Below are 25,598 nucleotides of genomic sequence, written 5' to 3' on the forward strand. Positions count from 1 at the left end.
TGTTCAGCAGTCTAATGACTTGGGGGTAGAAGCTGTTCAGCAGTCTAATGACTTGGGGGTAGAAGCTGTTCAGCAGTCTAATGACTTGGGGGTAGAAGCTGTTCAGCAGTCTAATGGCTTGTTAAGGAGCCTTTTGTCCCAGACTTGGTGCTCTCGTATCGCTTCCCGTATGGTAGCAGAGTGAACAGTCTATGTCTTGGATGGTTGGAGCCTTTTGCCAATCATTTACATATCACTTACTTTATTTTTATTTGATTTGATGTCATATTGTAAAAGTATGTATCTGTTTTGCTGAAAATATGATTTTGAAAACAATGAATGTCTACAAGTGCTTCATAAAACAGTTATATTTATTTTTGTATTTTCAAAAGACAGCAAATAGCCAATCAAGTATCAACATAAGTGAAATGAAAGACAGATTTCATTTTCAGTGAATAATTGTCTTGTCCAGTAAGCAACTCAATGACATCATTAGATCACCTCCAAGAAGCCTCTTCAACGTTCACCTGACAACCCATTGGATAAGACACATACACTAACCAAGTGTTTCTTACCTGTCAAGAAGGTTGAGAAGGTTGTTCTGAACTGACTTGTCTTGTGAAATAAAGGTTTAATAAACTATTTAAGCAGCCTGCTATATTGCTGTGTAAATCCACACACTGCAGGGGAATGATGACACATGCTGTGCTAACACATCGTCACAGTAGTTGTCAGTTTTGTAACGTAAATAAAGAGTTTGTCAAATACTCTGAAAGACAGTATGTATTATTTTGACACTGCACAGACTCATATGAGCAATAATGATCCACATCTTAATAAAAGAGTTTTAAGGCAGCAGGATAAAGGGGGGGGGGGGGGGGGGGTTGGAGCCTCAATTAGACCCATGTCAAACACTTCCAATCACATACAGTACAACCACATTCAGTACAATCACATACAGCACAACCACATAGTCACATTCAGTCAACTGAATGATTCTAGAATAATTATAATTCCATTCACATTTGGCTACTACAAATAGCCAGTGAAATATATGTTTTTTGTTACTTGAGAATAGGAATGACTGAGAATCCACTGCCTGCCGTTGTAAACTTTCTGCACACAAATCAAACACAGTACTGACTATATCTATAAGCCTCATCCAAAGGAACTAAATTCTAAGTCGTCCGCATTGTTTCAGGCATCATCCGTTCCAACGTCTCATCTTGTTCACTGTAAAAAATAAAAATAAAAACTCAAATAAGAGTTCCTTTTTGGACAATTCCAGGTTGTCCCTCCTTGTTTCAGTATGTTTAATCTGCCTAATCCAGGATCCTGGTGTCTACCCAATGTGCTGAGCACTCCTCCTGGACAGAGTCTGCGCTACATTCAGCTGCTGCAACCATGGTCTCTGTGTGAAGGCACTGTTAGAGAGTCAATCAACCAGAACAAGGTTAGGAGACCAAATCTGTGTCCTAGCATTGTGAAATACTGTATATGTAATGGCCTCAATACATTAATGAAGCGCCCTTACATCCTATCCTCTCCCCATACTGAAACAACTTGTTAGGGTGAACCAATAAGACTGACACTATACATCTTCTAAGCATGATAGTTGGCTCATGATTTGTTTCAGGACTTGTTAGGGTAAACCAATAACAGCTTCTAACCCCAAGTCATAAGACTGCTGAACAATTAATCAAATGGCCACCGGACAAGTTCAATGGGATACTTGGCGACGTCGGGGTGGGCCGTCTGGTGGCACCACTCACGGTAAGGGTGAACCCCCACCGGCTCAATGACACGCACCCCCCTCTCCAGCAGCCAGCCGGCCAGGTCCAGGTGGCCCAGAGAAGCAGCGATGTAGAGTGCCACCCGGAGCTGGAACCTGGAATAATACAGAATCAATGTATTTATAACACGTTTCAATTTTTTTTTGTCAAGTTCACAAGATACAGTGGGTTATAAAACAGGACAGTAAAATGCTTACTTGCAAGCTCTTACCCCTAATGCAGTATTTAATATCAGGGTAAGAGAAAAAACATATGAAGGAAAAAAACACGAGAATATCAGCTACATACAGGGTCAGTACCATTATTGTAAGCTATATACAGGGTCAGTACTATCATTGTAAGCTATATACAGGGTCAGAACTATCATTGTAAGCTATATACAGGGTCAGTACTATCATTGTAAGCTATATACAGGGTCAGTACTATCATTGTAAGATATATACAGGGTCAGTACTATCATTGTAAGATATATACAGGGTAGGTACTATCAATGTAAGATATATACAGGGTCAGTACTATCATTGTAAGCTATATACAGGGTCAGTACTATCATTGTAAGCTATATACAGGGTCAGTACCATTATTGTAAGCTATATACAGGGTCAGTACTATCATTGTAAGCTATATACAGGGTAGGTACTATCAATGTAAGATATATACAGGGTCAGTACTATCATTGTAAGCTATATAATAAGGGTCAGTACTATCATTGTAAGCTATATACAGGGTCAGTACTATCATTGTAAGCTATATACAGGGTCAGTACTATCATTGTAAGCTATATACAGGGTCAGTACCATCATTGTAAGCTATATACAGGGTCAGTACTATCATTGTAAGCTATATACAGGGTCAGTACTATCATTGTAAGCTATATACAGGGTCAATACTATCATTGTAAGCTATATACAGGGTCAGTACTATCATTGTAAGCTATATACAGGGTCAGTACTATCATTGTAAGCTATATAAAGGTTCAGTACCATCACTGTTGATAGTAAGTCTATCATACAGTTCAGTGTGTAGATGTGTATTCTGACCTCATCACAGGTCTCTCCCTAGACAGGTGTCGTTGGACGGTCAGTCTGTGTCCCAGGAAGCAGCCTCTGAGGAACTCCGCCCACCCATCCCAGGTGTCCAACCGTAGAGTAGCCCCTGGGAGACAGAGACACATGCAGGTTGTCCTCCTGGTTGCTATGAACCAAGAATGTGTTCCATACAGTCCATTTGTCTCTGTGTTACATCCATAAGGTGTTGAGCCAGAGGACCATTGATCTACTGCACAAGGAAGGCCATACCCAGGTCAATGGCGTAGTCGTGCAGCCGGTTGCAGTCGTAGAGTTGCAGGCCGGTGGGAGAGCTCAGTCTGAAGGAGCTGACGGGAAGCCCACACTGCTGGGACACCAGGGTCATGAGCCTGGCCACAGACGTACTCAGGAGAAACACAGTGCCCGAGACTGAGAGGGTCTCCCCCGTCACGGCACTGAACACACGCACCACCGGCTCCCGCTGAAGTATAAGACCATGGACATACAGTAAATTCACTTGTTTTACATAAATACCTATGTTGTGTTTATACACCGAGTAAACAAAACATTATGAACACCTGTTCTTTCCATGACAAAGACTGACCAGGTGAATCCAGGTGAAAGCTATGATTCCTGAATGATGTCACTTGTTAAATCCACTTCAGTGTAGATGAAGGGGAGCGGACAGGTTAAAGAAGGATTTTTAAGCCTTGAGACAATTGAGGCATAGATTGTGTATGTGTGCCATTCAGAGGGTGACAAAATATTTAAGTGCCTTTGAACGGGGTAGTAGGTGCCAGGTGCACCAGTTTGTGTAAAGAACTGCAATGCTGCTGGGGTTTTTCTCACTCAACAGTTTCCTGTGTGTATCATGAATGGTCCACCACCCAAAGAACATCCAGCCAATTTGGCACAACTGTTGGAAGCATTGGAGTCAACATGGGCCAGCATCCCTGGGGAACGCTTTCAAACACCTTGTAGAGTCCATGCCCCAACGAATTGAGGCTGTTCTGATGGTAAATGTTAGGATTTGGTGAGAGTAAACTGATCCTAGATCTGTGCCCAAGGGCAATTTCTATCCAGAGACAAATCAAAGGTCCATGCTATTTAAACTTATAATCTACCACCATCTCGTGGCTCAAATTTGTAACAACATTTTCTAATTCATGTGCTGTACTGAGTTTTGTTCTATCACATTGAACACTAATCTGGGTGCAGATTAAATTGAAGACTAATCTGGGTGAAAATTAAATTGAAGACTAATCTGGGTGCAGATTAAATTGTTAACTGAAATATTATGAATATGTATTTCAATGAACCCAAAGGGCCTCTTCTTCTCCTACTATACGGCCTGCTCTGCTGTACTCTACTCTGCTGTACTCTACTCTGCTGTACTCTACTCTGCTGTACTCTACTCTGCTCTACTCTACTCTGCTCTACTCTGCTCTACTCTACTCTACTCTACTCTACTCTACTCTACTCTACTCTACTCTACTCTGCTCTACTCTGCTCTACTCTGCTCTACTCTGCTCTACTCTACTCTGCTCTACTCTACTCTGCTCTACTCTACTCTGCTCTACTCTACTCTGCTCTACTCTACTCTGCTCTACTCTGTCTGCTCTACTCTGTCTGCTGTACTCTGTCTGCTGTACTCTGTCTACTGTACTATACACCACTGGGTATACAGACTCTTCAGATACTGTTAGCGAACACCAGACTCGAGGCGATTAGATGGGGAAAAGATTTATGACTGTAAGGGTGTTTGGTACAAAGGCAACACTACATCGGGCCACATTTCAGCTCTATCCCAGGTCAACCATACAATACTATAGATTTCCACTCTAGTCAACCAGCAAGAAGGAGAGACAGACAGAAGGTCTGGCTTTGACTATGTCAATGATGGGATGTGTAAGTAAGGAACACAAATAAACATTATTCTGATGGTTAAATGTGTACTTAGATACATAACCACTCTCCTCTGTTAGCACATCTTCCACAGAACTTTGTGGAACAGAGTGAGTTCTGTCCCTGTCTGGCTCTGGACATGTACCCAGGGACCTCTGTACAACAACACTTCACACTCACGAAGCAGTGTTCTTACTAACCAATCACTCTACCATAACCATGGTCTCGGTATAAAGCAGTGTCCTTACTAACCAATCACTCTACCTTAACCATGGTCTCAGTATAAAGCAGTGTCCTTACTAACCAATCACTCTACCATAACCATGGTCTTGGTTGAGCAAGGGCAATATTACTTTATGTCTCAAGCAGGGTGACCTCAACATACTATATATCACCATACTATATACCACCACACTATACAGTGGGGCAAAAAAGTATTTAGTCAGCCACCAATTGTGCAAGTTCTCCCACTTAAAAAGATGAGAGAGGCTTGTAATTTTCATCATAGGTACACTTCAACTATGACAGACAAAATGAGAAACAAAATCCAGAAAAATCACATTGTAGGATTTTTAATGAATTTATTTGCAAATTATGGTGGAAAATAAGTATTTGGTCACCTACAAACAAGCAAGATTTCTGGCTCTCACAGACCTGTAACTTCTTCTTTAAGAGTCTCCTCTGTCGTCCACTCGTTACCTGTATTAATGGCATCTGTTTGAATGAACTAAATCACCTAATCATACTATATCACCATACTATATATTACCACACTCTATATCACCATAATATATATAATCATACTATATAACCATACTATTTAACCATACAATATATCACCACACTATATATCACCATGCTATATATTACCACTCTATATCACCATAATATATATAACCATACTATATAACCATACTATATATCACCACACTATATCTGAAACACTTTATGTTAATGATAGTATGAAGCTGTTTCAAGCAATAGCCAGCTCACTTTGATATGCATTTTCAAGCACGGGTAGAAACAGCTAGGTGTTCGGCTGGTACCTTCAGCAGGCAGCAGATGGCACTGCTAGGGGTGATGCCAACGTCTGTCAGGACCCAGCTGTCCCGAAGGATGGCACCAGCATAGCTCAGCTCCCGGAAGTGCCTCACCTACTTGTCGTCTGACAGTTGCACGTGGAAGTAATCCTGCCAGAGGAAGAAGATTGGAAACACAAGTAGCCGTAATTGAGTGTCCCATACAATCAGACTGAGGGGGCTCAACACTGATGGAGCCGTAATGGAGGGTGTTCCACCCAGACAGATGTCAATGTTTACCATACAATAATTGTAAAGGTGTCCAATTGTGTACAATTAAGAAATAAGGCCCAAGGAGGTGTGGTATATGGCCAATATACCACAGCCAAAGGCTGTTCTTAGGCACAACGCAACGCGGAGGTATATTGGCCATATACCACAAACCCCCAAGGTGACTTCTTTTTTTTCAATTTAGTGGTATCCAATTGGTAGTTACAATCTTGTCCCATTGCTACAACTCCCCTATGGACTTGGGTGCACACATATAGAAGGTGCAAACATGGAGAACATTTTTAGTAGCCTAGGGTCCGGGAAAGTGTTGGCCTTTCTAAAACCGCATTTCGTGCAATTCTACATAATTTTACATGACTGGAGACTTTGGCATTATCTTTTTTTAATCCGCAGAAATGATCGAAATGGCAGGCTACTTTGACACTGACAAACTTAGTGTCTGAGATCAATAAAAACGACCTTGTCTTGAATCCATCAATAGCCTATAGGCCTAGGTTTGTGGAGAAACATATAGTAGGCTACAATATGAGGAGGAAATTAGTCCTAAAAATGCTTTCCAGTTTCACTGACTCGCCCAATGATGCGCAGCTCACTCGCTGGAGATTGTCGATGCGCTCGTGTCAAAAGCCTATCTCTCCCTCTCCCTGTTTTGTAAAACAATGTTTGGGAGTTGATCAAATATTTTGGTAGTCTACAGCATAGTCTTATCTTTTCAGCAAGAGTCATTGCTTTTCAACCTGTGTTTTCCCTCGATTGTATTTGAAATATTGCAAAAGGCCTGTTTTGTCTGCGTGCTGTTTTTTCACTGACAGATTTGCCTCGCGTTCACGACTGTAGGCTATTCTTTGTTATTGGGCTACAATCCGCAGCTAGGCTATTTAAAAAAGAAGCTATTGGTCCTCTGTAGCTAAATTATAGGGCTTCTCATGACGTATTAGGCTATTCTGAATTATTTAATTTATTTCTGAACAGACAGCAGTAATTCCGTAACTTTAGAAAATTCCTCCAGAACCCTTCATGCAGCTATGATTCTATAAGGAAACAAATGATGAAGTGCAACTCTGGAGAGATGAGTGGGTAGGATAATTGACGAAGAGGCAACTCGAATGAACTTTGATCGCTTTTATTATAATTGTTACATAGCAAAAAGTGAAAATGATTTTTCATGGCATGAGAGGTACCGGATTCGGCCAAATAGGTTCCGGAACAAAGCAGAACGGAAAGGTGCCGGATACTGTTCTGGCATGATCCGGCTCAAATTAAGCACTGATTTGAAGTACCTAGGCCTCTACCTGCTGAGTATAAAGATTATTAAACTAGATTCAGTGGGCTTGTCATTCACAGTACTGATGAAAAATCAATTATATTTGATCTAAATTTGGGTATACGAGGCCATCTAGTGGTCACCGGATTTAAAAAAAAAATCCATGCAAGCTATCTTTGCACTAGCATGCGATGCCATATATTTTTTATTTATTTATTTTATTTTACCTTTATTTAACCAGGTAGGCAAGTTGAGAACAAGTTCTCATTTACAATTGCGACCTGGCCAAGATAAAGCAAAGCAGTTCGACAGATAAAACGACACAGAGTTACACATGGAGTAAAAACAAACATACAGTCAATAATGCAGTATAAACAAGTCTATATACAATGTGAGCAAATGAGGTGAGAAGGGAGGTAAAGGCAAAAAAGGCCATGATGGCAAAGTAAATACAATATAGCAAGTAAAATACTGGAATGGTAGTTTAGCAATGGAAGAATGAGCAAAGTAGAAATAAAAAATAATGGGGTGCAAAGGAGCAAAATAAATAAATAAATAAAAATTAAATACAGTTGGGAAAGAGGTAGTTGTTTGGGCTAAATTATAGGTGGGCTATGTACAGGTGCAGTAATCTGTGAGCTGCTCTGACAGTTGGTGCTTAAAGCTAGTGAGGGAGATAAGTGTTTCCAGTTTCAGAGATTTTTGTAGTTCGTTCCAGTCATTGGCAGCAGAGAACTGGAAGGAGAGGCGGCCAAAGAAAGAATTGGTTTTGGGGGTGACTAGAGAGATATACCTGCTGGAGCGTGTGCTACAGGTGGGAGATGCTATGGTGACCAGCGAGCTGAGATAAGGGGGGACTTTACCTAGCAGGGTCTTGTAGATGACATGGAGCCAGTGGGTTTGGCGACGAGTATGAAGCGAGGGCCAGCCAACGAGAGCGTACAGGTCGCAATGGTGGGTAGTATATGGGGCTTTGGTGATAAAACGGATTGCACTGTGATAGACTGCATCCAATTTGTTGAGTAGGGTATTGGAGGCTATTTTGTAAATGACATTGCCAAAGTCGAGGATTGGTAGGATGGTCAGTTTTACAAGGGTATGTTTGGCAGCATGAGTGAAGGATGCTTTGTTGCGAAATAGGAAGCCAATTCTAGATTTAACTTTGGATTGGAGATGTTTGATATGGGTCTGGAAGGAGAGTTTACAATCTAACCAGACACCTAAGTATTTGTAGTTGTCCACGTATTCTAAGTCAGAGCCGTCCAGAGTAGTGATGTTGGACAGGCGGGTAGGTGCAGGTAGCGATCGGTTGAAGAGCATGCATTTAGTTTTACTTGTATTTAAGAGCAATTGGAGGCCACGGAAGGAGAGTTGTATGGCATTGAAGCTTGCCTGGAGGGTTGTTAACACAGTGTCCAAAGAAGGGCCGGAAGTATACAGAATGGTGTCGTCTGCGTAGAGGTGGATCAGGGACTCACCAGCAGCAAGAGCGACCTCATTGATGTATACAGAGAAGAGAGTCGGTCCAAGAATTGAACCCTGTGGCACCCCCATAGAGACTGCCAGAGGTCCGGACAGCAGACCCTCCGATTTGACACACTGAACTCTATCAGAGAAGTAGTTGGTGAACCAGGCGAGGCAATCATTTGAGAAACCAAGGCTGTCGAGTCTGCCGATGAGGATATGGTGATTGACAGAGTCGAAAGCCTTGGCCAGATCAATGAATACGGCTGCACAGTAATGTTTCTTATCGATGGCGGTTAAGATATCGTTTAGGACCTTGAGCGTGGCTGAGGTGCACCCATGACCAGCTCTGAAACCAGATTGCATAGCAGAGAAGGTATGGTGAGATTCGAAATGGTCGGTAATCTGTTTGTTGACTTGGCTTTCGAAGACCTTAGAAAGGCACGGTAGGATAGATATAGGTCTGTAGCAGTTTGGGTCAAGAGTGTCCCCCCCTTTGAAGAGGGGGATGACCGCAGCTGCTTTCCAATCTTTGGGAATCTCAGACGACACGAAAGAGAGGTTGAACAGGCTAGTAATAGGGGTGGCAACAATTTCGGCAGATAATTTTAGAAAGAAAAGGTCCAGATTGTCTAGCCCGGCTGATTTGTAGGGGTCCAGATTTTGCAGCTCTTTCAGAACATCAGCTGAATGGATTTGGGAGAAGGAGAAATGGGGAAGGCTTGGGCGAGTTGCTGTTGGGGGTGCAGTGCTGTTGTCCGGGGTAGGAGTAGCCAGGTGGAAAGCATGGCCAGCCGTAGAAAAATGCTTATTGAAATTCTCAATTATGGTGGATTTATCAGTGGTGACAGTGTTTCCTATCTTCAGTGCAGTGGGCAGCTGGGAGGAGGTGTTCTTATTCTCCATGGACTTTACAGTGTCCCAGATACCCACATATTTGACGCAGGTATTTATTATTCAACAAGGATAGTCATTGACCCGGACAAATTATAATTGTATGAGCTATGCCTCTGTGTACCGGCGTTGTTGTACCCCTCTACTGTCTGACTTGGTGGGGCGATCTCGTTCTGCATGCCTGCCTCACTTATATTCATATTCATATGTGTCGTCATGCATTTGTGCATGCACGCTTTTAACGGTCATATCCGTCTTGCTAGCTAACTTAGCTAGCTCATCAACCAGTATTTTATTCGCTTTTTCTGCACGATAGCACTTATTAAAGCCTTGAAACTCATGGGGACCTCACTGTTACCACGGGTCATCGAGCTAGCCCTTATTTGGCAGCAGGGTTGCATCGGTTTCCACTGGATGTGACAGCTTGTTAGGCTGGCTAGCTAGGTAGCTAATTCGCTAACGCGAACTGTTTATCACGTAGCAGCCTATGCTGACTAGCGTCGCTAGCAACTAGCTAACATAGATAAAGTTTAGTCGTGGGTCCACAAAATCAAACAAATGGTACTGACCTGATGACAAAATCATATTTCGAAAATGTAGTAGCTATTTATGTTGTTGTTGTTTAATGACATTGCGAATATAATCATTTTTGACATTTAACTACCGGGTATGTATCTAATCCGGTTTCGGCATGAGAAAAGTATTAATCGCAAATTCCAGCACTAACGGATACCGGGAAACAGAAATAAGAGAACCGGTCACGAATGCGGAGCCACGCCCTAAAATAACATGTGACCACAAGGCGTTTGTGACACATTCATGCGTTCCAATTTTGTCTTAATTGTCTGTAGGTTCTAAATTGCTTATGAGCTTGGCTGCCCTTCAGAAAGTAGCTGATTCTTGTACTCTACAGCTGTATTTTCCTACAGTTACTAATAATACTAGCAACAAAACAGATTTCATTCCTTAAAATGATTTTGCCAGATGGAAGAAAATAATAAGGTAGGCCTAAACTGTAATAAGATATACCTTAAAGACTGCTCGTGTTTAATCCTGAATCCAGTTGCCCCTCTTGTACTGGGATAAAACAATAGGGAACCCATGAACCTTATGGAGGAGTACATGTGTTTTGTAGAATCACCTGGGTTCTAAACTGGCTGAGGTAAACATTTTAGGAAAGCCTGGGTTTTTAAATCCCGGTGAAAGCAGATATGACAAGGTTTGTCAATGTCATGTTGCCCTTCCATTTAGATGAAACTAGCGAAAAGGATCATTTTTCTTCTCTTAATCCACATTTTCTAGCAAAAAAACAGGTTCAAGCTTTAGGGCTGGTGGCTCCATACATATTGGTCAAATGTAAAGTGTGTGTGTGTGTGGGGGGGGGGGGGGGGGGGGTCGTGGATAAGATGCGGTATAGGCCTACACTGTCTTCATCCTCTAAACCCTGGATGTTTACTAACTTTGGGAAGTTGGAAACACAAGCATCTTCATATACAATAGGTTTGTTTCAAAATTAGCATGTTTCTGGTCAATTAGTATTTTTAATCAGCTCAAGGTATCGGTTGTCTTAAACCACAGGTTTAGGATCAGATGACCCATTAGGGGGGTGAAAGAACAGTTGACCCTGTACCAGTGGTTAGTGTTATCTTCTACTAACATGTTACAGCGCAGGCATCCCACTGGGCACAAACTGGTTGAATCAACGTTGTTTCAGCGTAATTTGTCAATGTATTGTGACATGGAATCTTCTTGGAAAATACATTGAATCGTCAACATAATCTGTTGTTTTGAGGGTGAAATTTCAACCACAGGATGATGTCATCATTGTAATCAAAATTAGCATAGCCAAACCTTGTATAAAATAGGTTGAATTTGTACCTTTGAAACAATGTCAGATTTTCAACATTATATACACTTTCAGAAAAAAACAATAGGCTGGGCAGCACCTCAGCCCGGGATCGAACCCCATCCAGGGTTTTAACTACACCCAGCCCTGCTTAGCTTTAATATGTCACTGACTACTACCAATATGCTATTGTGAGAATTATTATTGAGAGATCTCTTAATAACAAAATATATTCAGTGTTAATATCGAAGTCATTCCAAGGGGTAGGTTTGACAAAGCAAATGAGATGTAACAGCTATTGTTTCAATTCAACCCAGAGTTCAACTAATAGACAAGGCATACAGTATGGGCCTAGTGTCTCAAGCTTTGGTTGATTTCAAATTGAATCTTCCAAGTTAATCATTCACATTTTGGATTCACGTCTCCATCTCAACCAAAAATCTAAGTTAAAGAATAGGACTAAATTGAATCAAACTTTATTTAAAGTGCATTTAAAGTTTGATTTGATTAAATATAGACCTATTCTTTAACTTAGATTTCTGGTTGAGATGGAGACGTGAATCTAACATATAAATGATTCATTTTTAGACAAACTGGAATTAAAGCCAGACTAAGTCAGTGGCACAGAAGGTTACTATCCAAGCAGAAGATACGTCTCCTTCAAATGGTGATATCAAATCAAATTTATTTATATAGCCCTTCGTACATCAGCTGATATCTCAAAGTGCTGTACAGAAACCCAGCCTAAAACCCCAAACAGCAAGCAATGCAGGTGTAGAAGCACGGTGGCTAGGAAAAACTCCCTAGAAAGGCCAAAACCTAGGAAGAAACCTAGAGAGGAACCAGGCTATGTGGGGTGGCCAGTCCTCTTCTGGCTGTGCCGGGTGGAGATTATAACAGAACATGGCCAAGATGTTCAAATGTTCATAAATGACCAGCATGGTCGTATAATAATAAGGCAGAACAGTTGAAACTGGAGCAGCAACACAGTCAGATGGACTGGGGACAGCAAGGAGTCATCATGTCAGGTAGTCCTGGGGCATGGTCCTAGGGCTCAGGTCCTCCGAGAGAGAGAGAAAAAACAGAAAGAATTAGAGAGAGCATATGTGGGGTGGCCAGTCCTCTTCTGGCTGTGCCGGGTGGAGATTAAAACAGAACATGGCCAAGATGTTCAAATGTTCATAAATGATCAGCATGTTCGAATAATAAGAAGGCAGAACAGTTGAAACTGGAGCAGCAGCACGGCCAGGTGGACTGGGGACAGCAAGGAGTCATCATGTCAGGTAATCCTGGGGCATGGTCCTAGGGCTCAGGTCCTCCGAGAGAGAGAAGGAGATAATTAGAGAACGCACACTTAGATTCACATAGGACACCGAATAGGACAGGAGAAGTACTCCAGATATAACAAACTGACCCTAGCCCCCCGACACAAACTACTGCAGCATAAATACTGGAGGCTGAGACAGGAGGGGTCAGGAGACACTGTGGACCCATCCGAGGACACCCCCGGACAGGGCCAAACAGGAAGGATATAACCCCACCCACTTTGCCAAAGCACAGCCCCCACACCACTAGAGGGATATCTTCAACCACCAACTTACCATCCTGAGACAGGGCCGAGTATAGCCCACAAAGATCTCCGCCATGGCACAACCCAAGGGGGGGCGCCAACCCAGACAGGATGACCACATCAGTGAATCAACCCACTCAGGTGACGCACCCCTTCCAGGGACGGCATGAGAGGGCCCCAGTAAGCCAGTGACTCAGCCCCTGTAATAGGGTTAGAGGCAGAGAATCCCAGTGGAAAGAGGGGAACCGGCCAGGCAGAGACAGCAAGGGCGGTTCGTTTCTCCAGAGCCTTTCCGTTCACCTTCCCACTCCTGGGCCAGACTACACTCAATCATATGACCCACTGAAGAGATGAGTCTTCAGTAAAGACTTAAAGGTTGAGACCGAGTTTGCGTCTCTGACATGGGTAGGCAGACCGTTCCATAAAAATGGAGCTCTATAGGAAAGCCCTGCCTCCAGCTGTTTGCTTAGAAATTCTAGGGACAATTAGGAGGCCTGCGTCTTGTGACCGTAGCGTACGTGTAGGTATGTATGGCAGGACCAAATCAGAGAGATAGGTAGGAGCAAGCCCATGTAATGCTTTGTAGGTTAGCAGTAAAACCTTGAAATCAGCCCTTGCTTTGACAGGAAGCCAGTGTAGAGAGGCTAGCACTGGAGTAATATGATCAAAATGTTTGGTTCTAGTCAGGATTCTAGCAGCCGCATTTAGCACCAACTGAAGTTTATTTAGTGCTTTATCCAGGTAGCCGGAAAGTAGAGCATTGCAGTAGTCTAACCTAGAAGTGACAAAAGCATGGATACATTTTTCTGCATCATTTTTGGACAGAAAGCTTCTGATTTTTGAAATGTTACGTAGATGGAAAAAAGCTGTCCTTGAAATGGTCTTGATATGTTCTTCAAAAGAGAGATCAGGGTCCAGAGTAACGCCGAGGTCCTTCACAGTTTTATTTGAGACGACTGTACAACCATTAAGATTAATTGTCAGATTCAACAGAAGATCTCTTTGTTTCTTGGGACCTAGAACAAGCATCTCTGTTTTGTCCGAGTTTAAAAGTAGAAAGTTTGCAGCCATCCACTTCCTTATGTCTGAAACATATGCTTCTAGCAAGGGCAATTTTGATATTTGGTTTCGTTGTCAACCAAACATAATTCAATATTACTTTAGTAATACAGTAGATAGCCTAAAGTTCAGTGTACCTTACAAACTAATGGAACAGTATTTATTCAACCTTAAAATGAGCACCACATTTTGACAAAGCGTGCATGTTCAAGGTAGTGACGTGTGTAACTATGTGTTGTTGTTTTTGGTCGCACTGCTTTGCTTCATCTTTGCCAGGTCGCAGTTGTAAAAGAGAACTTGTTCTCAACTGGCCTACCTGATTAAATAAAAGGTGAAAAAACAAGGAATAAAAAAATAGCATTTTAAGGTCGCAGATCTGTGGAGATCTTCCCAATTGCTATAATAATCTGCGCAGAATCTCAAACAGCATTGATCACTTCCACCATGTCCTTTTAATGTAATCTCAACTACAATCCAGGTCATTTGGTTGTGCTATTAGATAAAGCACATTGATAAAACATTTCAGTAGTTGTATAAATACTAAATGTCTGACATTGTATTCCCATTTGAACTTTGTTGTGCTTTTAAATGGTTCAAAGTGCTGTGAAAACACATTTAGATGACAGATAAACCAGAAATCAGACAGTTTTTCCAATGGAATTTGGTTGTGCTTTTAGATGGTTGAACACATAATGAAAACACATTGGGAATTAAACACACTTCTCATTGTCTTTTTGAGTGGGGGATGCAACCAGACTCACATGAAACCCTTCATGAAGACAAGTAGCCTAGTGGTTAGAGAGTTGGACTAGTAACCGAAAGGTTGCAAGTTCAAATCCCTGAACTGACAAGATACAAATCTGTCGTTCTGCCCCTGAACAGGCAGTTAACCCACTGTTCCTTGGCCTTTCTTGAAAATAAGATTTTGTTCTTAACTGACTTGCCTTGTAAAATAAAAATCTGAAGCAGAGCTTAATTTGTAAATTGGGAGGTGCCCGAACAAAAAGTGAGTGCTAGAAAGGGGGTTCTGTGGTACCAGAACTCATGAGAAAAAAAGATCACCTTTTATAATAGAGCATTGAACGCATATCATCACATTTGGGTAGAGTAGAGCCATTTACAGAAGGTGAACACATGGGGAACAGTTTTAGTAGCCAATGGTCCGGGAAAGTGTTGGCCTTTTTAAAACCGCATTTCGTGCAATTCTACATCCTTTTACATGACTGGAGACTTTGGCATTATCTTTTTTTAAATCCGCACAAATGATCGAAATGGCAGGCTACTTTGACGCTGACAAATTTAGTATCTGAGATCAATAAAAACGACATTGTCTTGAATCCATCAATAGCCTATAGCCCTAGGTCTGTGGAGAAACATATAGTAGGCTACAATATGAGGAGGAAATTAGTCCTAAAAATGCTTTCCAGTTTCACTGACTCACCCAATGATGCGCAGCTCACTCGCTGGAGATTGTCGATGCGCTCGTGTCAAAAGCCTATCTCTCCCTTTCTCTGTTTTGTAAAAACAATGTTTGGGAGTTGATCAAATATTTTGGTAGTCTACAGCATAGTCTTATCTTTTCAGCAAGAGTCATTGCTTTTCAATCTGTGTTTTCCCTCGATTGTATTTGAAATATTGCAAAAGGACTGTTTTGTCTGCGTGCTGTTTTTTCACTGACAGATTTGCCTCGCGTTCCCGACTGTAGGCTATTCTTTGTTATTGGGCTACAATCCGCAGCTAGGCTATTTTAAAAAAAAAGGGACCATTGGTCCTCTGTAGCTAAATTAGAGGGTTTCTCATGACGTATATTAGGCTATTCTGAATGATTTAATTTATTTCTGAACAGACAGCAGTAATTCCGTAACTTTAGAAAATTCCTCCAGAACCCTTCATGCAGCTATGATTCTATAAGGAAACAAATGATGAAGTGCAACTCTGGAGCGATGAGTGGGTAGGATAATTGACGAAGAGGCAACTCGAATGAACTTTGATCGCTTTTATTATAATTGTTACATAGAAAAAAGTGAAAATTATTTTTCATGGCACGGGAGGTACGGGATTCGGCCAAATAGGGTCCGGAACAAAACAGTCCAGAACGGAACGGTGCCGGATCCTGTTCTGGCATGATACTGCTCAAATTAAGCACTGATTTGAAGTACCCATGCCTCTACCTGCTGAGTATAAAGATTATTAAACTAGATTCAGTGGGCTTGTCATTCACAGTACTGATGAAAAATCAAGTATAGTTGATCTAAATGTGGGAGGCCATCTAGTGGTCACCGGATTTTTTAAAATTTTTATTCATGCAAGCTATCTTTGCACTAGCATGCGATTCCATGTATTTGACGCAGGTATTTATTTTTCAACATGTATTGTCTGGAACAAAATATAATTGTATGAGCTATGCCTCTGTGTCCCGGCGTTGTTGTACCCCTCTACTATCTGGCTTGGTGGGGCGATCTCGTTCTGCATGCCTGCTTCAATGAGATACAATGTGTCGTCATGCATTTGTGCATGCACGCTGTTAACGGTCATACCCGACTTGCTAGCTCATTTAGCTAGCTCATCAACCAGTATTTTATTCGCTTTTTCTGCACGACAGCACTTATTAAAGCCTTGAAACTCATGGGGACCTCACTGTTACCACGGGTCATCGAGCTAGCCCTTATTTGGCAGCAGGGTTGCATCGGTTTCCACTGGATGTGACAGCTTGTTAGGCTGGCTAGCTAGGTAGCTAATTCGCTAACGCGAACTGTTTATCACGTAGCAGCCTATGCTGACTAGCATCGCTAGCAACTAGCTAACATGGATAAAGGCTAGTCGTGGGTCCACAAAATCAAACAAATGGTACTGAACTGATAACAAAATCATGTTTCGAAATTGTAGAAGCTATTTATGCTTTTTTTGTTGTTGTTGTTGCTTAATGACATTGCGAATATCATAATTTTTGTCATTTAACTACCGGTATGTATTTAATCCGGTTTCGGCATGAGAAAAGTATTAATCGCAAATTCCAGCACTAACGGATACCGGGAAATAGAAATAAGAGAACCGGTCACGAATGCGGAGCCACGCCCTAAAATAACATGTGACCACAAGGCGTTTGTGACACATTCATGCGTTTCAATATTGTCATAATTGTCTGTAGGTTCTAAATTGCTTATGAGCTTGGCTGCCCTTCAGAAAGTAGCTGATTCTTGTACTCTACAGCTGTATTTTCCTACAGTTACTAATAATACTAGCAACAAAACAGATTTCATTCCTTAAAATGATATTGCCAGATGGAAGAAAATAATAAGGTAGGCCTAAACTGTAATAAGATATACCTTAAAGACTGCTTGTGTTTAATCCTGAATCCAGTTGCCCCTCTTGTACTGGGATAAAACAATAGGCAAGCCATGAACCTTATGGAGGAGTGCATGTGTTTTGTAGACACACCTGGGTTCTAAACTGGCTGAGGTAAACATTTTAGGAAAGCCTGGGTTTTTTAGTGGATATAATGGGGTATAGGCCTAACTGTTGTTTTGAGGGTGAAACTTAAATCACAGGATGATGTCATCATTGTAAACTAAATTCAGCATAGCCAAACCTTGTATAAAATAGGTTGAATTTGTACCTTTGAAACCATGTCAGATTTTCAACATTATATACACTTTCAGAAAAAAACAATAGGCAGCTCCTCAGCCCGGGATCGAACCCCATCCAGGGTTTTAACTACACCCAGCCCTGCTTAGCTTTAATATGTCACTGACTACTACCAATATGCTATTGTGAGAATGATTATTGAGAGATCTCTTAATAACAAAATATATTCAGTGTTAATATCGAAGTCATTCTAAGGGGTAGGTTTGACAAAGCAAATGAGTGAGTGAGTCTTTGACATGAAGACAGTGGTTAGATTCTGCCATTGGGACTGCTCTGATGTTTCCATTCTCTCCTGGTTATGACCATAGAGCCTTGTCCCAGTCTCTGGACCTGCCTGTCTGTGTGGTGGATGACCACCTGACCTCTGAAGCTGTCAATGAGATGGTAAGTTGACCTTGTCATTTCATATTACAACATTAATCCAATAAAATGTTATAGTGATGCTATCATTGGCAATGTTGACGTACCACAACCATCTCTGTTGTGTTGCAATTGTTTAATTGGCCCAACGTTGCCAATGCTCCTCCACTCTTTAACGGTTTATAATTATTTCAGTATGATATTTGTTGTATATTAGGTTTGATTATTTGCAATATAATTACATTTCTACCAGGAGCAGAGCAATTCTACCAGGAGCAGAGCAACCTCAGTGATGGAAACCACAGAAGAGGGGAAGCTCAACAATGTGGAACATCTAACACTTATGGACTTCCTTCAAAACCTAACTGAGAAGTATGTTCTGTTTTCTTTGGTACTATCACACCTTCAAGGAAATAAGATCAAATTAGAAACTGATCAATCGGAAAAAAATGTTCAGTGCTAGAAAAGTTGTCACATTGCAATTTTGCCAAAACAACTGACACAAAGCAAGTATAACTTCACGATCAGGCAAATAATTAAATAAAAACAATTCTGCCACGCATCCTGATATGACAACATTTATAACAATATTGTTTTCAGGCAATGGAGGGGGATTCGTGAGGGCATGTTTGACCCGGTAAGATCATGTTACTGAAAATTTAATTAGATTACCATGAAAACTCTGCCTAATCTTTAACCTTGTTCATAAGCTTTTGAAAGACGCACTATGCAACATTTTAAAACACTTCTTCTGTTTCTGGAATACAGCTGACAAAACAACAGCTTGCCGGCTTGTGTCTGAGGATTGTCCAGTTTTTATCGGACAAGCTGATGCAGATCATCATCCCAGGTCTTTACGAATTACTGGGCATCCAAGATGCTGCCTCCTCTCAATTGTCACAGAGATCTCTCACAGCGTCACTCACCAGTCTGTTAGACGATAAGACTAACACCAAGTCCCGCGTGAGATTTACTGAGGCTGGTGTACCTAAGAGGCCAGGCAGTCGAAAGTCTTACAATAGCTTTCGCATCCCGACTCCCTACCCTTCCTCCAACTGTATGGAGCAGGAAGAGGAAGAAGAGCAGGAATCACAACTTAAGTTCAAGGAGATTTACCTGACTAAGGGCAGTGGAAGCTACCTGCCCAAGGGGGCCATGAGGTATGTTCTTAAAGGGAAATTTAACAACTTCATATTCATCTCCAGCATCACCATATGTGAAAATTACACATTTCTATGCTTTGTAGTAAAAAAAATATAGAGGGACGTAACTGTTTCCAATAGTGCTGAGAAATTAGTGCTTTTTGAGGTTGGTTTGGTTTCGATTCAAATATTTAAAAAAGAATCACAGTTTTGGATTTCAATACTTTTTTTAGACATTGAATGCACTATGGATTATGTGTGTTGAATGCTGTAACAACACATAATAAAACAATGAATAAAAGTCCCATGATGGTAGTGACTGTCCATTACTGTTTATGACTTATCAACCATCATTTACTTTCTCATATAAAATATTTATTTGATGACTTTATTATTTCATTCCAAGTCATCAACTCATCTCTATAGAGCTGCTGCTTATCCTGTCTGACAAAATCACTATTTTAGTAGTTCTTCAAATTAAATAAGACCTACTTTTATGACCGCTGAACACCGACTGTCAATCACTTAGATCATGTATTTCCAGGTAGAGAATCCTTGCAACGCAACTGCTTTTTATCTCTCTCATGCATTCTCTCGTCTCTCCGTCTCAGTCAATGAGGTTTCCGTATCTGCTCCACACAGAGTGGACAAGTAAGTGGGCGTGCAATGGATTATGGGCTTTAATTGCCATATTTTCTGTGCTAAACTATGTAGAATATTGGCCTGTTGGAAACTACAACTCCCTACTACATTGCATAGTTCGTGCTTGATCTGATTTATCTCTACAGAAACTGAGCATCGAGCTCACAGAAGAAGAAAAAAATTAACTATCTGGAATTCAAATAATTGAGCCGACGTCGGTCAATTAGTTGTTTAAAAACCGAAAAATAACAAAAATGTTGGTTAAATGCTCAGCTCTAGATTCTAATGACATCATCAGTGTGCATCGTGTGATTTTAACCAATTATGAGTAGGCATTGCCTACTAATTGGTTGATGTCATAGAAAACACTTATCTTCCTCTTTCTTTTTTACTACAAAACATAGAAATGCCTGTTTTTCACATATGCTGATGTTGGGGTGGTGCTGGAGATGATGAATATGAAGTTGAAACATTTAGAAATTTCCCTTTAACATTTCTTCAAACTGCCTTCTATTTATGATTGTCCTTGAAGTTATTAGAAGTTACAGTATTTGAAGTTTATAGCAATTTGGATTTTTGTAGAGGATAGATATTGCCAGGATAGATAGATATCTACAGGCCAGTTTCAATACAAATGACTTATACAAAATACATTTTATTGGGCTTTAGAAATTAAACAGTTAGGCTGACATCACACTAAGGTTTTTTCTCAGAGAAACAGCAGTGTTTTCCTCATTGTTTTCAATGGTGCAGATGTATTTGACACACTGAATGTGCATCACAGCCTTACATATTATTTGTTTGACTTTGATGATTTCTGTTGTTTTTTTCCCCAAGGATTCTAACCTCTCTGTCTGATGTGCAGAAAAAAACAACCAACTCTGAGACGCTACAAGTCCTCTTAGGTGTCTCAGAGGACACCCTCGTCACCTGTGTGCAGGACAGCCTGCAAGTTTCTCTCTCCAAACTTGCATGCATGTCCAATTCTCCATCTGGAAGTGCAGGCTCTATAATGCTAACCCCTGCTGTAATGGCAGAGTTGGCTAAAGATGTCAAGTCGGCCTTATCAGTGGTCGTTAAGAGTGCCTCCGCAAGCCAAACCTCTCTAGTGACACCGGTAAGGGGAGACTCACAGACCAAGGTGACTGAGAGCATGGTGAGAGAGCTGGCTGCTAAACTTGAAAAAGTTGACCAAGAGAGCAAGAGTCTAACAGGGCAAGTCATGACCACGATCTCTGACACAATGGTGGCTTTTGTTGACGAGAACGAACAGAATTTGCTGGAAGATCTGAAGGACAAGATCACGTATTTGGCATCGCATGTTGGCTTCATTGAGGATCTTGATGCCCTGATAAGGAAATACGAGAGCAGCTACAATATTGGTGAATCTGGTTCCTCATACACGCTCACGTCTAAGAGCATCCAAAAACTCTCCAGCCGGGAGTTTCAAACATCAGCAATACAAGCAGTGAGTGGAGTTCTTGCCAAAAAAGTCAGTAGTTTGAGCTTTCCTAGATCAGTCGTTCAGTCTCAGTTAACAGGTGCTGTATCAGGTCAAACATTGTCTGGCATTGTAAAGACAGAGTCAATTCACCCAGTGGGCTCAGCAGCGTCAGTAGTTGTTAAGACTTTTGTGTCAGATATGAAGTCCTTGGCTGAATCTGAAGAGAGTCCCCAACAGAAGAGTGCCTGGTCTGCTGCTGTTCACATTTACCACAGCATCCAAAACAACTTGAAAGATTATTTCGGCAAGCTTCAGCGATGTGCCTTAAAGAGCATTGTCACATCTGATGATAACATCACAAATGCTGAGTTTAAGGAGACAGTTCCACTTCCTTGCTTAAACATGAAATATAGGCCCAGTAAGAGTGAGCCTCAGTTGCCAGAGTCCACTGGTGCAGTTACTTTACAAAGAGGCCTAAGTGAGAGCTCAAAACTTCTTTGGGCACCCACTGAGTCAGAAGAAAGCAAGCTCCTTCTGACAACTTGCACCAAAGAAGTCATCTCAGAGCTTCTGGTCTTGTACAACACTGAGATGTCAAAGGAGGACCCCCTGTACACTGTTGGAGAAAAAGGATCAGGCTTCTCTATTGAGAGAGAGAAATTTGTAGAGGGTGTTCTGGCTCAGCTTGGGGATATCTCCCATTCCAGGTCCTCATCACCAATAGTTTGTGAGTTCTCCTGTCAAAATGAGGACAGCAGAAGTAAGGCCACAGCTTCTTTGACCAGTCTGTTAGATTGTATTAGAAAACTCTCAAGTGAGGAATTTAAGAGAAATGCCACTCAAGCAGTGAGTGAGTTCCTAGTTAAAAAGTCCACCAGTAGCTTAACTAGTGCACAGCCTGCTTATTCTGTAGCATCCAGGTCTTGTTCCATTCAAAACCAGTACACATGGTCAAAGGATATTTGTGCGGATTCTGCTGCCTTTGGCATCATTGAAACATTTGTGGAAGACCTGCAGAGCTCGGCGCAACCTGCAGAAGTAGAGGAGAGAGAACCTGACCTCCAGGAAAATGCACAAAAGCTACAGAGCAGGATCTGGTCTGCCACCACTAGTTTATATAACAATATTCAGAAGACTTTAAAGGATTTCATCATTCATCAGCGGAGGTCAGACATGCTGAGCAGAATGTCTAGTCATATACCCACAGAGGATTCTGGACATCTTGGGACTAAGGAGCACATTTGTTTGGCAAGCCAGGACTTGAGGCAAGCTAGTAAGAGTGTGCCTCACTTGCACAGTTTGAACCTTGAAGTGGCTCTACACAGGGGTGTCAGCGAGAGTTCAAAACTTCTCTGGACTGAAACAGACGAGGCTCTACTGACCAATTGTACCAAAGAGGTCATTTCAACAATCTTGACCTTATGCGAGGATCAGGCATCAAATGCACCTTGCTTCTCCACAGTAGGAAAGAAAATATCTGATATGTCCCTTGAGGTCAACATGTTGGTAGGTGGTGTTCTGTCTCAGCTGAAGGACATCTCCTTGTCAAGGTCCCCAACACCATGTGAAGACATGTTTGAACGTCTCCAAGGTTCTCCTGAGCAAACCTCTCCAGTAAGTCTAGATTGCAGCACGGCTGCCTCCAAAGGCATTGCATCTTCCCACAGTCTTTCAACAAAGAGCCTCCAAAAACTCTCTAGTCATGAGTTCCAAACCAAAGCTGAGAAAGGAGTGAGTGAGGTCATCTCTAGATCATTTAACATTGTGGAGGAAGGCACAACAGATAAGTACCTCCAGTCTGTATCTACATCCACCACATCTACTGATATTATACAAACCATGGTGAAAGACCAGCAGGAGCTCACCCAGACCACCCAATCATCTGACATGGTATCTGGAACCTCCCTGCTCACCACTGGACAGGTTTCTGAGAAAAGAATCTGGTCTGTTGCTCGTAACATCTACTACAGTCTGCAAAATAAGATTACGGAGTTTCTCAGAAAAGATCTTCAAAGATCAGACACAACACTTGGTTCAATCCAAATCTTTACATATCAAAGCAGTCCTGCATCACAAAGAGCAAGTCTCGGCCATCTTGAGGTCAACCAGAGCAGTGTTACACCTGGTGGAAACGATGCCTGTGTGGACATTCCGCACAAATTACTATCTAAAACCACTGAGCTCTCAGGATCCATGCTGGAGGATATTGGCACGATCCGTTGTAGGAGTGCTGACAGCCAAAATACAAGAAATACCTCTTCTTCACGCTCCTCCATCTCTCTAACACCTACTTCAAAATTAAGGCAGTCGAAATGGCACTTTGCCTTACCCGGGACTCCCATCCCCACTGAGTTTCCTGCTCAGATGGACTTTCCCATTGTTAGAAACACAATCATTGAGGACTTCGTTCACACAGAGGACTTACTTCCTGTATCCTTTGTGGACAAAGTCAGGCAAGCTGCTGGGGTGGTAGTGGACATTATGGTGGAAAGTGTTGAGAACACACAGGAAAATGGAAAGGGTGCTTCACATCTTGACGACCTCCGATCTGCTGTTAGGAAATTGAGAAAAATAATTTCCACTTGGACCATCCACATTTTCAGTCATGAATTGGTGGATAAAGTGATAGCCCTTCAGGACAGCCACAGCACTCCACAGGTCTTAACATTGGAAGCAGCCAAAAGTGCTTCAGACTCCATTCTTTCAAGGCTGAAATGGGGAAAGGAACAATGTGCCATATCCAAGGAGCTCTCCTCTCAGCTTCTCCAGATATTTGCTGAAGAGACAGTGAAGGGCTTCCTGAGACAGTGGTCAGATGAGTATGAAAACATAAACTTTGATGTTTCAGTCCAGAACGATCCAAAGACTTCTACTTGCATGGTCATTCTTCAAATGATCACCAAAGCCACTGCTAAATGTTATTTTGAGTCCACTACCAGTGTGGCCACCAGTGACATTGTAGAAGGCGTGTTTGATTTGGAAAGGGATACCATCAGCAGTACTGGAGAGCAGGTCCTCACCTTTAACACAAAGGTATAGTACACATACATCTTTCATGAATAACACTGCTGTTGACCTTTTGTGAGATATATGATTATTTGTGTCATGGCATTGCACTGCTTCTTTGCAATTGATATGCTGTACTTTAAGATATCGAAAAAAATTCAGTTTGTTTTAATGTGCCTTTTCCCACCAACCAGGGTTCCAAGAAAGTTAGTAAGAACCTCTGTCCTCATGAGTCTCTGGAGTACCAGCCTCAGAACATTTCCCCTACTGTGTACTTTACAGGTAAGCCCTGCTGCTGTTTAGGCTGCTGCTCAGTCAAGACTGAGACATTATCCCTTTACCATTCCACTAATTCATTTGGAAAGACATTGTACTCCTCTTTTGTTGTTACCTATGACATACTGTACTGTGGGCTGGGTGGTAGCCTAGTGGGTTAAGAGGTTGGGCCAGTAACCGATAGGTTGCTGGTTCAGAATCCCTGAGTTCACGAGGCAAAATCTGCCAATGTGCTCTTGAGCAAGGCACTTCATCCTAATTGCTCCTTGTAAGTCTCTCTAGATAAGAGTGTCTGATAAATGAGTAAAAATTTAAATTGATGGCATGCTGGATGGTCTTTTGTTGCAGAGACGATGACAACATCTCATGGCTCCTTTTCTCCAGAGGGAATTTATGATATCGCATCGTCCTTCCCACTTGAAGAGAAGAGTCGCAAACCCTCCCTTTTCACCAGATTGTCTAGATCCATCACGAAAGGCTTTCTCAGCCCATTCAAATCTTCAAGGAAAACGATTTAATTATTTAATTAATGATTTAATTAAATTCCTCATTATAAACAACGAGAGCATTCATTTGTTCAGATGAGAATCTAATCGTATTGGTCACATATGCTTTATTACGAGCACATTCCCAACAGTGCAGAGTTAAAGTAAGAAATATTTTCTAAATAGTAACACAATAACAATAACAAGGCTATATACAAGGAGTACCAGTACCGAGTCAATGTGCATGGGTGCGAGGTAGTTGAGGTAATACAGTATGTACATGTAGGTAAGGGTAAAAGTGACTCGGCAATCAGCATAGATAATAAACACAGTAGCAGCAGCTAGTGTGAAAGTCGGTCAGTGTCACAGTGAATGTGTGGGTAGAGTGTAGTGAGTGTGCATCGAGCCAATTCAAGAGAGTCAGTGGAAAACAATTAGAAAAATACATCAGTAACAAAGGGGGTCAATGCAAATAGTGCAGGTGGC

General features: G+C 41.7%; 2 protein-coding genes across 2 annotated transcripts; one reads left to right on the forward strand and one right to left on the reverse strand.

The window, feature by feature from the left end:
• Positions 1-854: 854 nt before the first annotated feature.
• Positions 855-10,618, reverse strand: LOC116373951 (protein ANKUB1-like). The gene is made up of 5 exons (XM_031822411.1): positions 10,207-10,618; positions 5,699-5,895; positions 3,071-3,281; positions 2,813-2,927; positions 855-1,867 (listed from the first exon to the last, which is right to left on the reverse strand). The coding sequence occupies exons 2-5, from the start codon at positions 5,708-5,710 to the stop codon at positions 1,675-1,677; spliced, it is 531 nt and encodes a 176-aa protein (XP_031678271.1). The 5' UTR covers positions 5,711-5,895; positions 10,207-10,618; the 3' UTR covers positions 855-1,674.
• A 6,993-nt stretch (positions 10,619-17,611) lies between these two features.
• LOC116373918 (uncharacterized) lies at positions 17,612-25,145 on the forward strand. The gene is made up of 8 exons (XM_031822225.1): positions 17,612-17,616; positions 18,066-18,141; positions 18,371-18,489; positions 18,718-18,754; positions 18,886-19,277; positions 20,739-24,378; positions 24,546-24,633; positions 24,976-25,145. The coding sequence occupies exons 1-8, from the start codon at positions 17,612-17,614 to the stop codon at positions 25,143-25,145; spliced, it is 4,527 nt and encodes a 1,508-aa protein (XP_031678085.1).
• Positions 25,146-25,598: the final 453 nt, after the last annotated feature.

The sequence above is a fragment of the Oncorhynchus kisutch genome, linkage group LG4 (assembly GCF_002021735.2).
Source record: "Oncorhynchus kisutch isolate 150728-3 linkage group LG4, Okis_V2, whole genome shotgun sequence".
NCBI lineage: Eukaryota > Metazoa > Chordata > Actinopteri > Salmoniformes > Salmonidae > Oncorhynchus > Oncorhynchus kisutch.

Bases quoted from the DNA above. Each gene is read 5' to 3' on its own strand.
- LOC116373951 (XM_031822411.1), bottom strand. The intron at 2,928-3,070 runs GTATGGCCTTCC...TCTGTCTCCCAG, and splicing joins CGACTACGCCATTGACCTGG to GGGCTACTCTACGGTTGGAC. The intron at 1,868-2,812 runs GTCAGAATACAC...GTATTATTCCAG, and splicing joins AGGGAGAGACCTGTGATGAG to GTTCCAGCTCCGGGTGGCAC.
- LOC116373918 (XM_031822225.1), top strand. The intron at 18,142-18,370 runs GTAAGTTGACCT...CATTTCTACCAG, and splicing joins CTGAAGCTGTCAATGAGATG to GAGCAGAGCAATTCTACCAG. The intron at 18,755-18,885 runs GTAAGATCATGT...TCTGGAATACAG, and splicing joins GTGAGGGCATGTTTGACCCG to CTGACAAAACAACAGCTTGC.